The sequence below is a fragment of the Styela clava genome, chromosome 15 (genome assembly GCF_964204865.1).
Source record: "Styela clava chromosome 15, kaStyClav1.hap1.2, whole genome shotgun sequence".
NCBI lineage: Eukaryota > Metazoa > Chordata > Ascidiacea > Stolidobranchia > Styelidae > Styela > Styela clava.
Window position 1 is genome coordinate 4,135,768 of NC_135264.1, and position 15,148 is coordinate 4,150,915.

At 35.9% G+C, this 15,148-nt stretch overlaps 1 protein-coding gene across 1 annotated transcript; it reads left to right on the plus strand.

Moving 5' to 3' along the window:
• The first annotated feature begins 1,166 nt into the window (after nucleotides 1-1,166).
• On the plus strand, nucleotides 1,167-11,101 carry LOC120333871 (small subunit processome component 20 homolog). Its single transcript, XM_039401245.2, has 4 exons — nucleotides 1,167-7,955; nucleotides 8,302-8,474; nucleotides 9,237-9,890; nucleotides 10,354-11,101. Exons 1-4 carry the CDS (start codon nucleotides 1,228-1,230, stop codon nucleotides 10,656-10,658), a joined length of 7,860 nt encoding a protein of 2,619 aa, XP_039257179.2. The 5' UTR covers nucleotides 1,167-1,227; the 3' UTR covers nucleotides 10,659-11,101.
• Nucleotides 11,102-15,148: the final 4,047 nt, after the last annotated feature.

Consider the following 15,148-nt stretch of genomic DNA (forward strand, 5'->3'; position numbering starts at 1 on the left):
TCTCTCTCTCTCGAACTCGCGATGTCGATCGTCGATTATAAAGAAAATAGACATGGCGAGTTAGCTCTCTCTCTCCCTCTCTGCTCGCAATTAACGGCTGTTAGAATAAGATGAGACTGTCGGTAGCAAAATAGAACTTTTGATATATTTAGCGTTGTTGTTGATTCGGTGCTCATACAATCAATTAATATGATGATATATTTAGCATGCTTAGATGAAAATGATAAGTTGAGACATCCTTTGCGCGTCGATTACTGTACGGTACCGGTATGCCTTCCGACATATAAGCACGTTTTCTTGTCACTTTGTTACCATTTGCACAGTAGGTATTGTAACCAAACACATTTAATTTAATATATTTATTCCTACTATTGAAGTTGTTAGTATAAACAGCCACCTTTCCATCTCCCATTACAAGAAGAGCCTCCACACAGTTGCAGGCTAACCCGTTAACCGCCGTCGCATGGCGAGTGGTCCATGGCGAGTTAGCCTCCACCCTACTGGTATACCCGATTCCTCATTCGTTCTAATTTTTATGCCTATTACCTACTGTATTATAACTGATACATTAATCTGGCTGGTGATAGCAGATGCTGAGATCAGGAGATAGCTGGATAGGGTTGAATTGCTTTTGTTTCGGCGAAAGTTTATGATAGGTTTGACCTTGTTTGTAATGAAGATAAGAAATTTATTTTAATGTATTCCTCTGGCTGTCTGGGTGCTAGTCTATACCACAGTACCAGTACTGCTATATCAGTATATGCAGATATGTATGAGTTTTTATCCTGAACCAAAATATTGAATTAGTGGTCGCTTAATAACAAGACATTGCCTCCCTTTGCTTTTCATGTTTTCTTGTATTTGCGATGTTCTCCTCTGTCTGTCTGTTTGATGTGTTTTGCATCGTTTTCAGAGAGGGGTAGAAACCGAAAAAAGTGTTCTGTATAGGCATAATATTTTGTGCCACCTGGTAATTTTGCTCTAGTCAGCAAGTGTCAAGAGCAAAAAATTACAGCTGAGTTTATAACGAGAAAGTAAAATATTCTTGGGATAGTTTTAGTTTATAAGAGAAACACTTTAAACCCAATGGTCTCGTAACCATCTTCTTTTCAAATGTTAGTTAGTATGCAATGAACTGAAGAATTTTACTATTCTTTATCTTCATCATTGTTTTCTTTATTTTTCCAGATAAACACAAAGCAACATTATCTATTTGATGGTGGAAATATGCCAGCATCTAAAACTTTAAAGCATAAAGAGGAAAATAAGCATAGATTTCTCACATTCTCCGAGCGATTGTCAAGGGTTTCAATTAATGCGGTTCGGCGTATTGAAAGAACAGATAGGGAGGATGAAGACTCCAAATTTCAAGCATCACTGGTCAAATGGAGGGATCAAGATAGGAGTTTACCATTTCGTGAATTTTATGCGGAAGTTGGAAATAAAGCTCAAAATTTTAAAATGATTGTGCATTATAGGAATGACATTGTAAAATCCTTACAAAAACATTTGTCAACCCCAAACTCATTAGCCCTAGAGTCCCTCTGCGAACTTCTCGTGGCTTTATGCATGGATTTAAGATCTGAATTTTACCCCTTTTTTGAAGAGACTTTTCTGATTCTCACAAAACTTTTAAATGCTAAAGAGCTTGATAGACTGGAACTTGTGTTTAATGCTGTATCTCTGTTATTCAAATATCTCTGGAAATATATGATTGTGGATATGGACAACATTTTTACTCTCTATTATGACTTAATATGTGGTAATCATGCATCACATATCGCAACTTTTGCTGCTGAGAGTTTAACATTTTTGATCAGAAAAGCATCAAATCAAAATAATTTATACAAACGGTTGTTGAAGATTTTTCAAAATAGTGAAGTAGGAATTGGAAAAATTATATTTTTCGTTCTGAAGGGAACAAAAGGCATGTTATACTCAAGAACGAATGAAATATTCCCTAAAGTATTAGCATGCTTGGCCGAACCTGATATGTCCAATAAAGTGTTCAACTCAGTTGATAGCGCTTTAAACTTGATTGCAAATCATGTTGATAAAGACAATGCTGATATATTATGGAAGATTCTCCTCGAAAATATGGAGAGTTACAGCAATGAATTCATCTTCGTTACAAAACTACTGAATACTTGGTGCAGTTTTAATTGTGGACAATTAATTCTAAGCCCTCAGGATATCACAAACTCAATTCAAAATTTATGTGGCAACTTGACAGAGGATGCTTATGAATCCTTCCTGGATTTATCAGTTACGCTTGTAACTGCTTCGAAAAGTTTTTTTCCGTCTTTGCTAAAAGAAAATATCGTGAGAGCGATCATTACGAGTGGAAAATTTTCTTGTAAAATCTTGGTTCAATTCTGGAAAAGTATATTAAACTTTGTCAATATGAATATCAATAGCCGTCAGCTTCTACTCAAATTTTGCCAAGTACATATAAAAGATGAGAAGGACATTATTATTTGCTTGTTAACTCAATATGTTTTGTCAAATTGTGAGCAACCAACTGATGCAGAAGGTGTTGTCAATTTCTCACCATTTCGTATTGATTATGCATTAGTAAGTAGAGACAAAGATACCGAAAAAATTCAAAACATACTCGCAAATGTCATTAAAGATGGTGAAGCGAAAGAACCATTATTATGGGCAACACTACTTCTGATGCAACACATTAGACCAGTTTGTACTGGTATTACTGAGCAACTTTATATGCTATTCAACCAACTGGCCAAAAAAGAAGACGATAATTGTATTGCTGTTATATGGATGCTTTTTCAGTGTTTGGTTGTGCTAAATGAGCCTCTTCCGCCATTTGACACAGACTATATAGCATCATTGATTATAGCCCATGCTCAAAATCATAATGCATTATTTATCATCGACATCATATTGACTTCACAACCAAAGGTAATCAAAAAACTCGAAGCATATCCAAAGGTTCTAAAAAATTTGATGTCCAACTTGTCACACCATGATGCAATAATTCGTAAATTTTCATTAAGAATTTTAAGCTTGCTTTACCCAGCAGAGGAAATGTTCCAGAACTGTTTATTAACAGAACAAACTCCAGCGACAGTTTCAACTTGTAGAATGAAATCTATTCATCTTGGGAAAATCAAATTCTCACCTGAAATGAATGAAGAGACATCTTGCGCAATTCTACGTTTCTTGGTATCAAATCTTTTCATAAACTTTTCAACGTATTGGCCTCATGTGCAGCAAGCTATTGCTTCATTTATGCCATCTGAGAAAGAACACTTTCTGTGGAAATTGCTGTTTGAATTGTTGACAAATGCTTCATCCAAAGACACAATTTTGGGGGGAAATCTGAAAGAAGATAAGTGTGCGATAAATTCTGCTACAGAAAATGCAGATTTGCTATCCTTGTTTGTTGAAAAGGGATTGACCATTTCATATCTAGCAGAAGCAAATTTAAAACCAGATTTCATCAACTTTCGTCTTCTATTCTGGAAAACTTTGACACAAGTTTCTCACATTGAAATATTGGAGCAAAATAATCGTCATATTGTTACTTTGTTCTTTGAATTCCTGGAAAATGAATACTACAAGGTTGATAAATCATATGCACCATTTCAAGATATTACTGTTAACAGTAAAAGTAAATCTAACATGTCATTTGGTGTTAACAAACGGCAAGCATCACAAATGCTAACTGCGTGTCTCCAAGTTCTTGGTAACTTCAATAATCCAGTTTCTTGTATTTCATCTCAAAAACTTAAATCCACTTTTGAAAGTTTGCTGATGCACGGTGATGCTGATATTCAGAGATCAGCTTTAAAATGCTTGTTGCGATATCGAGATAAAAAATTATTGATTTTCAAAGATCAGTTGATCTCACTTTTAGATGATGATAAAATTAGAGACACAATGGTTCATTTCAATTTATCTGATGTTGTGGAAGACAAAAGAGAATCCCTTATTCCTGTTTCGTTTCGATTGATGTATGGAAGAATGGTTTCAAAATCTGGTATCGGAGGTCAAGGACGGAAACGTAGATCAACGGTTCTTCGCTATTTATCTGGATTAACACAGCAGGAGATGCAAGCTTTCATTTTTTTATCAATAGATTCTATAAAACATTATGTGGATCAAGACATATCACTTAAAAAGTTCCCAGATACGACAAAAATAGTACCACTGTCACGACAGCGCGGAATTTTGACTACATTATCAGAATTAATTGAAAAACATCCAAATCAACTGTCAAATTATATGCTTGACTATCTTTTGGATTTGTCATTGTCTTGTCATTTTTCATATCATTTACTCATTTCAACAGCCGAGTCTGATACCAACAGTATAGACCAACAATATCTCCCATTTATACGAATTCTTCTAAAACAATCACATCTGATTGCAAATTCACTTATTGAGTCCTGGCCTGAACCGCGGGGTTTCACTTCAGCACAAATATCTAAAATATTCTCTGTGCTCGTGAATCCGCACATTCAAAAGTTACAACATGAGTGTATTGCACAACCCAACAGCCTTCTTCATCTTTTCAACATTTTCACAATGCAACCCAAATTTCTTCCGTTATTAGGACAAAAAATTGGATCAAGTGGAATTACAGCTCCAATTGAAGCAATTATAACAGCTTTAGTTTCTGAAAAAATGTCACCTCCTGTATCAAAATTTATAATGGAGATGCTGATTAGATTGATTGACAATGACATGGTAGATACCGATTTTGAAAACAGCGACGAAAGCCGATTAATTTCCGAAACGATAGCAAGTATGACATCGGATTTTATTGTTGTTGAAACTATGCCACATGATGTTGGACTCAAACTGTTGGTAAACTATGTCATTGACATTATAAAGTACTTCACCGCCAAACTGAAAGAGAAGAAAACAAACAATGCAATGTTACAATCTCATTTAAAGCTTATGATTGCACTCGGTCCTCATATTGAAGATTGCGAATTGGCTTATGAACTTGGAGAACTTTTGTTGAATCATGTTTCTAGCGTAGCAAAACTTACTGGTAAAATCTCTAACACGGATGACAAGTGTATTCTTCCTGCTTTAACGACAATAAATATGATTCCGGTTCACTCCAAATTTCTGCCAGTAATTGCGAAACTGTTTTCACGATTAGTAAGTCGGGAATGTAGATTAATTCTTGTTGAAGTCTTCCAAAAGGCATGCAATGCCGCTGATGAAAAACCTAAAGATACTCTGAATAAAACAGCTGCCATTGTGTCTAAAATGAATGCTTGGGATAAAAGATTTATTGAAGAGTTGGATTATGATTCAAGACTAATTTCTTTTCAAGAATTGAATGAATGGTTGGAATCGGATTCTGCTATTGAACTATTAGGTGATGATTATATTGCTCTTACAGCCATAGTTCACAATTGCATTTTTACTCTTATGATGCACTCGAAGGATTTATCTCTGAGGGAGAGTTCTTCACGAGCGTTAGAACTGGTTATTAACCTTGTTTTTGAAGTCCTTTCCAACAAAAACTATTCTAATTTATACCATATTGTTATCGGATCTGTTTTACTTCCGAGCATTAGAAAAGGATTGAATTGTGATGATGAAAACCAAAGACATGAATGGCTGAGGTTGCTTGTTAGAATTGTGAAACTTTCTTCCAATGAGTCAAATTCTGCATTTTCATGTTTAAAAGTGCTGATTAATGAATCTGACCCTGATGGCGATTTTTTCGTTAATGTTCAGCATATTCAGTTTCATAGGCGTACACGAGCTTTTAAAAAATTAGCCCAAATTATTGATGATGAGATGGGATTAATTTCACACACAATTGCCTCAGTTTATCTAATGCCATTGGCAATTCAAACATTAAAATGTCAAGATCTTTCTAATCATTTGTATCTTAGAGACGCATGCTTAGGAGTAATACAGAGTTGTGCAAAAATTTCACCATGGTCGAGTTATATCAAATTGTTACAGCAGGTCATGGCAGCAGTGATGCGGAATCAACATGGCGTTAAAATTTTGTGCAGTGTGTTAAATGGTTTTCATTTTGATATCGGTGGTATTTCGGATGCAGAAGCTATCAAGTTGGAATCTTTGTATGCTATTTCGAAATGCAAAGAAAATTATAAGACAGGTGACGAAACTGGGGATGTAGAAATCGACAAAGAAAGAGCTATGATATATAGCATTGTTGCATGTGATATATTACCAAAATTATGTGAAAGTATATCTGGAAAAAATGACCCTGACGCTATGCATAAATTAGCAGACTCGTCAAACTTTTCTGAAATTGATAAATGCAATATCCGTGCTCCCCTAGCTGTAGCAGTTGTCTCTCTCTTAAGAAAGTTACCGAATCGCATTCTTCATGTACATTTGCCAATGGTTGTTTTAAAAATTGTTGGCTTTTTGCGACATCACTATATCGAGGTTCGTACTGTTGCATCAAAAATTCTTGTTCAAATTGCTGAGTTGTTACCACCTCACCATTTGGCAATAATATTTAGAGAATTAAAAAGTGGATTAACCAGAGGTTATCAAAAACATGTTCTCACTCATACCATAAGCTGCATTTTAACAAAAATTGAAGATACACTCAAAGTTGGAAGTCTTGACTCTGTTATAGGGATATTGCTAAGTGTCCTAAATGATGATCTATTCGGAAAAATTGAAGAAGAACGAAGCGTTGACAAAATTCAATCTAAAACGCCAGAGGCAAGAGGTCGAAGTAAAGCATACAACCTGTACAGAATAATGGCCAAATTTGTGCAGAAAAAGTCACTACCTCATCTTATATCTCCTTTAAAAAATATACTTGATGCTACACATGATCATAAAAAGAGGAAAAATGTAGAATCTATTCTTTTAGAAATAAGCCAAGGCATACAAGAAAATTCTGGTTTAACTGCAGATGACATTATGATTTTTTTGCATGGTATACTTACAGAAAATATGCCTGGAATTTCCACTAGTTCTTCTAATAGAAAAGAGGAAGAACAGAAGAGAAGTAAAAAAGGTTTTCGCCCAGAGTCCTGTTATTTATTGTCATCAGAACCAGAAAGGTATGGTGTAAAACAAACTAAAAAGACCAAGAAGACAAACCTTCATTTGATTATTGAATTTTCTTTGAGGTTGTTGAACAGCTCGATCAAGCGTCAAGTGATTTCGCTAGTAAATCCTGAACAGTTAAAAATGGTTGATCCATTTGTTAATATTTTGAAACATTGTCTTGAGTCTCAACACTCAAAAACAGTGACAGAAGCTGTGAGGTGCTTTGCCAGACTCATTAAGACCACATTACCAAGTATGTTGGAGAATGCCATTGATATAATAAAGTCATTATTCAAAATTTTGCGAGAAAATTCACAAGGATCTGTAAATCATGAACTTGCTTCTGCAACATACAAAACTCTGAGTGTGTTGTGCGCGAGTGACCTTGGAGAAAAGCTAACGGACACACAGCTTCAAGTTTTACTTGCATATGCAGAAGAAATGCTTTATGAGAGGGATAGACAAGCGCATGCATTCAATCTTATTCAGTCCATTTTAAATCGTGGATTGCGCTGTAATGAAGTAATTGAGGTGTTGCACAAAGTACGTGACATTTGCATTCAAACGCATGACAATGCAGCCATGGTTCACGCCAGACAAGTATACATGTTTTACATTGGACATTACCCGTTGACGAAAACCAAACTTATAAACAATTTAGAGTTTGTGCTTGCTCAATTGTCATTCGACTTTGAATCCGGACGTCTGTCAGCATTGGAACTCCTCGCATCAATCATTAATTTATATTTTAAAACAATGATCAAGTATAATCCAGGCATAGTTTTCATACCGGTGTCGATCATGCTAGTCAATGATGAATCAGTTAAATGTCGCAAACTTGCTGCACATATTCTGAAATTGTTATTGACGAAGCTTGAAGTGGAAGAACGGGACCAACTGTTCAGTCTGTTAGTACAATGGTGAGTTTCTTACTTTTTACAGAATTGTATCAGCCAGTTTAGCGCCAATGGTAATGTATACCCCATGCATCACACATTGTATTATGAATGAATGCTGACAGGGATGTAGTAATAAAATTTAAAATATCTAAATTCATGAAATTGAAAGAGTTTGAAACATGGTAACATGGGCATTTAGGTGTCATTTAGTTTCATATTCGTGCTCACTCATTTTTCATGTGAACAATAATTTCTTCAACCTCTATTCAAATAAAAACTTTTGTTTTTGATGCATTGGACTTCATATCAATATTAAGTTCTTCGAAATTTTGACAGATTTATATGAATATTGTGTATCATATTGCAGGTTCAATGATTCTGAACATCGATTACATCAACAATTAGCTGCTATGTTGGTGACAATTTTTGCTGAGGTTGAAAATATGGAATTTAAAAGACATTTACCTGAATTGATGCCATTGATTTTGCACATCTTTGATGAATGTGTTGAAGATGCTGAACAGAAAGTCAATACATCTGGTAAGGAAATGATCGTATTTGATCTAGCAATATTTTATAGTTTTATTCATGGGCTTTATACATGCATGCACTACCAAGGTGTAGTTTTTATTTTAATTATTTTTTACACATTCGATTATTTATTCTGTAATGTAACAGTTACCATCCAAATGATCCAATGGCGAAGAGGAGTCAAGCAATCCTATCGCACATAATTATCACTCTTAATTTTACACTCACCTAAACTTATATATTAGTTTGAAAAGACCAAGGTCTATAATGACCAGTATAGAGCCAAATATTGGAAAATGCTAGGATGATGAAATATTAATTTATCAAGACATTTATATATTTCGATATAACCGTTGTGCTTTATTTGTGACATGGCCAATTTTCTATAAATAGACGCAAGTTGGTGTATTAACCATATTTATGTGGTACAACCCAATGTAACCTATCTCCTGTCGGGGTTGTGTGTGAGAGGATTGCTGAACTCCTCACAACCGTGGGAAAGTTACCAGTGCTTACGTCTATCTCCACCATGTATCTCACGCGCTTGATTTACTATTCCCTTACCCCCCATGGACGGGAAATCAGTTTAAAGACCTCGGTTCACCATGTGATTGAGCAGTCTTAGAGTTTTTTCTCGCCCCTGGCATAAATATGAAAATCCTATCTTATCAATGCAGCACACCCTTCAAACATCTTGGTATGCCTTGATGTGTACCATACAACCGATTACGAACCACGTCTCTATTGTAACTCAATTTTTTTTGTGTTTAGATGATGTCAGCAATGAAGATCACTTTTTATTCCACTTACTTTCTGCGTTTCACTCAATACTACGTTTATGTAAGCTCACATTGGAACAGACATGGAATGAAAAGGTTTCATTAATGTTGCAGAAAGTTGAGACAGTTCTTTTACATCCACACATGTGGGTGAGAATTATTGCAACACAGATTCTTGGCACCGTATTTTCATCATGGGATCCTGAGACGTTGGCAACAAGTTCGAGCGACATAAAGTGTTGTTCATATTTAACTGCCGATGTTACGACTAAACTGAAAACGCTTAGTATCATCTTTTCCCAACAAATTCAATCACCTGTTTTGGATCCAAATTTGACGGATCAATGCATAAAGAACTTGTTATTTATAATCAGAGTACAATATGTAATTGTGAAAAATAAGAAAACTGTTGTGGGCATGGCAGAAAGGGCTGACGATATACAAAACAGAAAGAATCCGATCCATCATCTGTTCCTACAATTGTCTAAAACTGCAAAACTCGAAGCTGCAAATAATATTAAAGAGACAAGTAAAAGAACAGCAATACTGAAGTTTTTTGCAGCTGCTACAATGCTGTTGGAGAGTATTCAGGAATATCTCCATATTGTATTGAACCCAGTCTATAGAGAATGTGAGAGAAGAATTGGTGAGATTTTTTTTATATTTCTATAGATTGCAGGAAGGCTAAGGTTTATTTGCAGAATTTTTAAGTTAACCTCGCGATTTTATATTTACTGGTATATATATATTCATTTCAGAATGAAGCTTCAGATTTAATGATTGCATATTCTTGACATGTACAATTTTGAATGTTTGAAAATAAACACTTCAATTGACCTAAAATGGTGAATGCAAAGTGTAAATTATTATTGTGCTCATGCTGACAAAGCCACATAATAATACTCAAAAAACACATATCGCCTTGTCAGATATGTGTGGGATTAAGACTTTTGGGAAATGGGATGTTCTATGTGTGTGGGATTAAGACTTTTGGGAAATGGGATGTTTCATGACTTGACCACTATCACACTCATGTGGTCTATAATCTATATCATGCGGGGGCATTACACCGGGATATTGTATTAACCATTTCATGCATATATTTTTAGTTGAAGAAGACAAAAATGCAACAGCATTGAAGACATTGGCTAATGAAGTTTTAGAGGTTGTCAAGTCAAAAGTTGGGTCAGCAGTTTTCACCAAAGCCTATGCCAAAGTTCAAAAGCGAGTTACATCAGACCGGCGCGAGAGAAAACGAAAACGAGATGTAGAGTTGGTTGCTAATCCACAAAAAGCTGCTGCAGCAAAGGTGAGAAAGCAAATTAAGAAAAAAGATCAGAGAAAAAGAAAAATTGCAGCGATTCGTCCTGATTATGGTGCAGCAAAGAAGAGAAGAGGAAAATTACCAACATGAATTTGCATTTGTACAACAGCGCATTTTCTGCCAAACCTGAACAAAGCGCAAAATGAGTTGTGAGTTTGCAACCGACTGATACACCTGGACAGTGAATGGGTGTCATTAGAATTGTAATGCTTATTATTATTAACAACAATTATTCTAACATGTTATGTAACCAGCATCCAACATTTCGACAACTCCAAACCTGAATACTAAATTAATTCGCACACTTGATTAAAGCCTCTTCTTTTCTGTTGGTATTCTGATTTCTGTGTGATGTTTCCTAGTAATTCAAGTGCCCGTCAGGCTTCACTTCATCTTTTCAGTTGTTTCCAGGGCTAAATCCGATAGTCAACTTTGATACCAACTCAGAGCCATTGACACCTGCTACTTGCGCCTAGGCAGTGCCCAGTCTGATTTTTCTTTGTGGAAATAAATTATAACGAAGAAATATTGTATTTTTGTTATAAAATCATGGCAGAAATAGTTAGATCAGCGTGGTCCAATGTTGTGCGGGCCACAGCCCACAATTGATTTTGTATTGTTCGCGGGCAACAAGACATTTGGTTATTATTTATCATTCATTTTGAATAAACTCTTTACAACAGAGAAAGTGCTTTCATAAATAAAGCGCTCCCGAACATCGATGACATGCCATTTTAGGATTTTTCTTTTCAGCGCCTACCCAACTAGTATTTAGACTACATATTTATCCTGGGGAGAGGAAAGCCGATACCATGGCTTGACCATATAGCAAACCACGGCCTCTCGTCCGGTTACCATTCCATGTCGTGTATTGGGTTATTTGTTTCCGAAAGCATGGACTTGATCCCGGGGACATATCAAGCATTAATGCTTAGTTTTCTTCAAAAAAGTACTTTTACTCCCATATCGAGTTGAAATTCTGTTTCGATTGACTAGTTTTCGAACTCGCGTGTTTGAAGCGACTTGCAAAGCACTGCAGATTGACCGATTGGCAGCCATGAAGCAGGGTAATATCGCAATTCGCGACATTATTTGGTATATATTTACTAAATTTTCTGATATATAGGCACCGAATATTCCCGAAGAAAGATATAAATTTGTGGAAGTTTCAATAATCCTAACATGTATAATTACACGTTTAATCAGCCTATAATTTACTTATAACTAGACAAATGGCAACACAACGCTGAAAAGTTGATGCTAAGTGAAAAAGGTTTAACGGCGCCGAAAATATTCAAATGACATTTTTTGAGATGCAATGAAGAGATAAGTCTATATTCTATTCGAGATATGTATCACTGCTTGATTTTTTTATATAAAAGGTATCATCCGTTCGGTTTTCAACTTTCTGATAATATGTGCGACCCGCCAATGACTTGCAAGTTGAAACCCTTAATTTTGGCCCGCTAGCGACAAAAGGTTGACGACCCCTGACGTACTGTATCTTAGAAGAGTTGCTAAATTTACGTTTGTTGCTAGAAATCGATAGCAGTTTACGACCTCTCATAGCGGGTTTTATTTATTTTTGCAGTACAGCTGGTAACTTGATAGAATAAACACTTTTAGCGCATTTCGGTTCCATTCCCACAACCTGTTGTAGTCACACTTGATTATTGAATCCTGGTTGCGGCCTCTGCTTTCGGTCAGCTTTCCGAAGATTGTAGCTTGTTTCCTATTCGTAAACTAATTCACAGATAATTATACAGCGGACCATATGTGACCCGTGGGTCTGGGTTTGGACCACCATGGTTTCGATATTACCACATGTCAAAATAACTGCATGTAGTTCTAGCTTTTTTGGTATAACAACGTTTAATGACAACCAGAGCTGTAACCATGACATTCTATCTCCGTTTCCATATCAAAATTCAAACTGTCTTTTATATCTGAATAGAATAGACAATAGAGGGATTATGCAAGTGATGAAGATGGCAATACGATGCAACTTCGGTTTTCCGTCTATAACACATAAGAAATGGACAAAGAATTATAATGTGCTGTAACCAGCGCTTGTGTCCATTCATCCTTACACAAGTGAAAAACTTATTACAACAATAATATTGAAGTCATGAACATGGGAAGCTTACGCAGGATGAATTTACGTATTTAACTGACCTCTGCCGTCTTATCGACTTTTCTTTCCTCCGGGATAAATATGTAAAAAAATATATGGCGAACACGTCCTTTCGTCCGGTTATTTACAAGTCCATGTCGGGTATGGGATCAGGTATTTGTTTCGGAGGCTTGGACTCTCTACTAGTGAATAAAATTGTGAATTGCTAAAAGAATCACGTAGACCAGGGCTTCCCAACCTAGGGGCCGCGGCTCTGGAAGGGGCCGCGAAAGGAATTCCAGGGGGCGCGAAGAGAACACCAATTTTACACAAAGTACTATATCTTTTGCACTTTTTCACTCTTAATTCGAAATACAATTATTAAAAATAGTGTAAAACGATAATTTCACGATTCCGTGTGAATATACATCATCATAACGTGTTTTCCCGAAAATAAGACATTATCTTCAATTTTCTTCCGAACACTGGGGCTCATTTTTGGGGGATGTGGAGAATAACGAGATTTTTTTAATATACAAAATATGAATACCAAAATATATAAATAATATGATACCAATTCAATAGCACGTTTTCATTTAAAATAGCTGCTACTTATAGATTATTAACCATTTAAAAAGTAGATTTGTTCCTATCTACTAGGACTAGGACCTAGTGTTTTCCGTACTTCATTGTATTGTGACGCCCTCCACAAATATGCTCAAGTTGCGACTTCCCGTGAAACATACTGTACGTATTGATACATTGCAATTTAATACAAGTTTTATAAAAACGAACAAACAAAACCTAACAACAAGACAACAAAACCTAACAACAAGTCAGTGAAATCACATTTATTGGGTCATGGTAGAAAAGCCTGCTTTAATCAAATATGAAATCCCCATGGAGATGGGGTGCGCAACTCTTTTTAAACCAAGGAAAAATATTTGTTTTTAAATTATTTTTAAAATTCAGGCTTGGACTTATTTTGGGGGAAACACGGTAGAATCATCGCGCTTGCATAACAATGCATATTCTGATCGTTTGACCCGATTTGCGTGCTTGCATAACAATGCCGGCTTTAAACGCTAAGCTAGCGGTTCCGGAAAGCGATTTGCTCAGTGCGCCTTGAAACATATTACATATTATGTTTATTCCAAATGTTTTATTGTTTCTCATTAAAGCAAACGATGTGTATATGAATCAAATTCATTTTACCGTTCTATATTATTTACTTTCTGTTACGTTGTTACGTAACAGGTAAACCCTAATGCTGCAATTTCGTTGGCCGCAGTTTATTCATTTGCTGAACCGAGTTTATCGAACATGAGTGAGTTTTAAGCATTTAAAGAAAAGCTAGGCAGAGTTAGGCCTACATGTTTATAAACCTCAAAAGGCATAAAGTACATATTAACGATGACAAACTTGTGTTTTATTTTTCGGCAGCATATTTTTTAGTGGAGTTGCCCATTAGTTTTTTCCTTGGTGATTTGGTGCCGCTGCAAACCGCTGCTTGATGCTAAGTTTGATCAATAGAAGTGAACAATTTCGGATTAGGACCAGGTCGTCGGTGGGCAGACATCGTAATTTAGCCTGCATAAACAAACATTGCGCCACGGCTGAACTTGCTATGCAGCACGAAGGATTCGCACCCATTACATTGAATAATCTGAGTACAGATGTTTTTGTTATTGAGTAGCCCTATTAAAAGTTGAGAATTAGCTGTGTCAATAAAATATCAAAAATGCCTATTTTGAACTGTTTAGCATTATTAGCGTGAACAAGGGCCGCGAAAAAATTTAATATAATAAAAGGGGCCGCGAGCTCAAAAGTTTGGGAAGCCCTGACGTAGACTACTGTATCTTAGAAGAGTTGATAAATTTACATTTGTTGCTTGATATCGATAACAGTTTACCAACTCTTATAGCGGATTTTGTTTATTTTAGCAGTACAACCGCTAACTTTTTTAAAAATCAACACTTTTAGTGCATTTCGGTTCCATTTCACAACCTGTTATAGTTTCCCAATTGGTACGCGTGTTAATTGAGTCTTGGTTGCGCCCTGTGCTTTCTGTGGTCTTCCCGAAGATCGAACTTGTTTCCTTTTCGTGAACTGACCCTAATTTGTTTCTTTCCATTATGGTAAACGGCCAATCCCACTATAGTACTTTGTGGTTTTGCCCACTTAGAAAGAAAGTAATATTGGGGTGGGACAATCAAAGTGTACTCGGACAATTGCATTAAAAAGCTGAGCTAACTTATGGAATTGCAAGGACCGCAAGCAAGCAGTTTGATTCATGATTTCAATTTTCGTCTCCAAAGAACTAGAAATCCCATGAACTATCATCACCTTCAAGCAATTTTAATACTCATTTTACATGTAAAGCTTTAATTTGAATCCTAGTGTTCATCATTTTCATCAACAGCAATCCTAAAAACGTGTTCCTGACTTTGCATCTTACGTTACGACA

Excerpts from the sequence above, each read along its gene's own strand:
- LOC120333871 (XM_039401245.2), top strand. The coding sequence starts at position 1,228 with ATGCCAGCATCTAAAACTTTAAAGCATAAAGAGGAAAATAAGCATAGA. Across the intron at positions 7,956-8,301 it reads TTCAGTCTGTTAGTACAATG|GTTCAATGATTCTGAACATC; the intron begins GTGAGTTTCTTA and ends ATCATATTGCAG. Across the intron at positions 9,891-10,353 it reads AGAATGTGAGAGAAGAATTG|TTGAAGAAGACAAAAATGCA; the intron begins GTGAGATTTTTT and ends ATATATTTTTAG.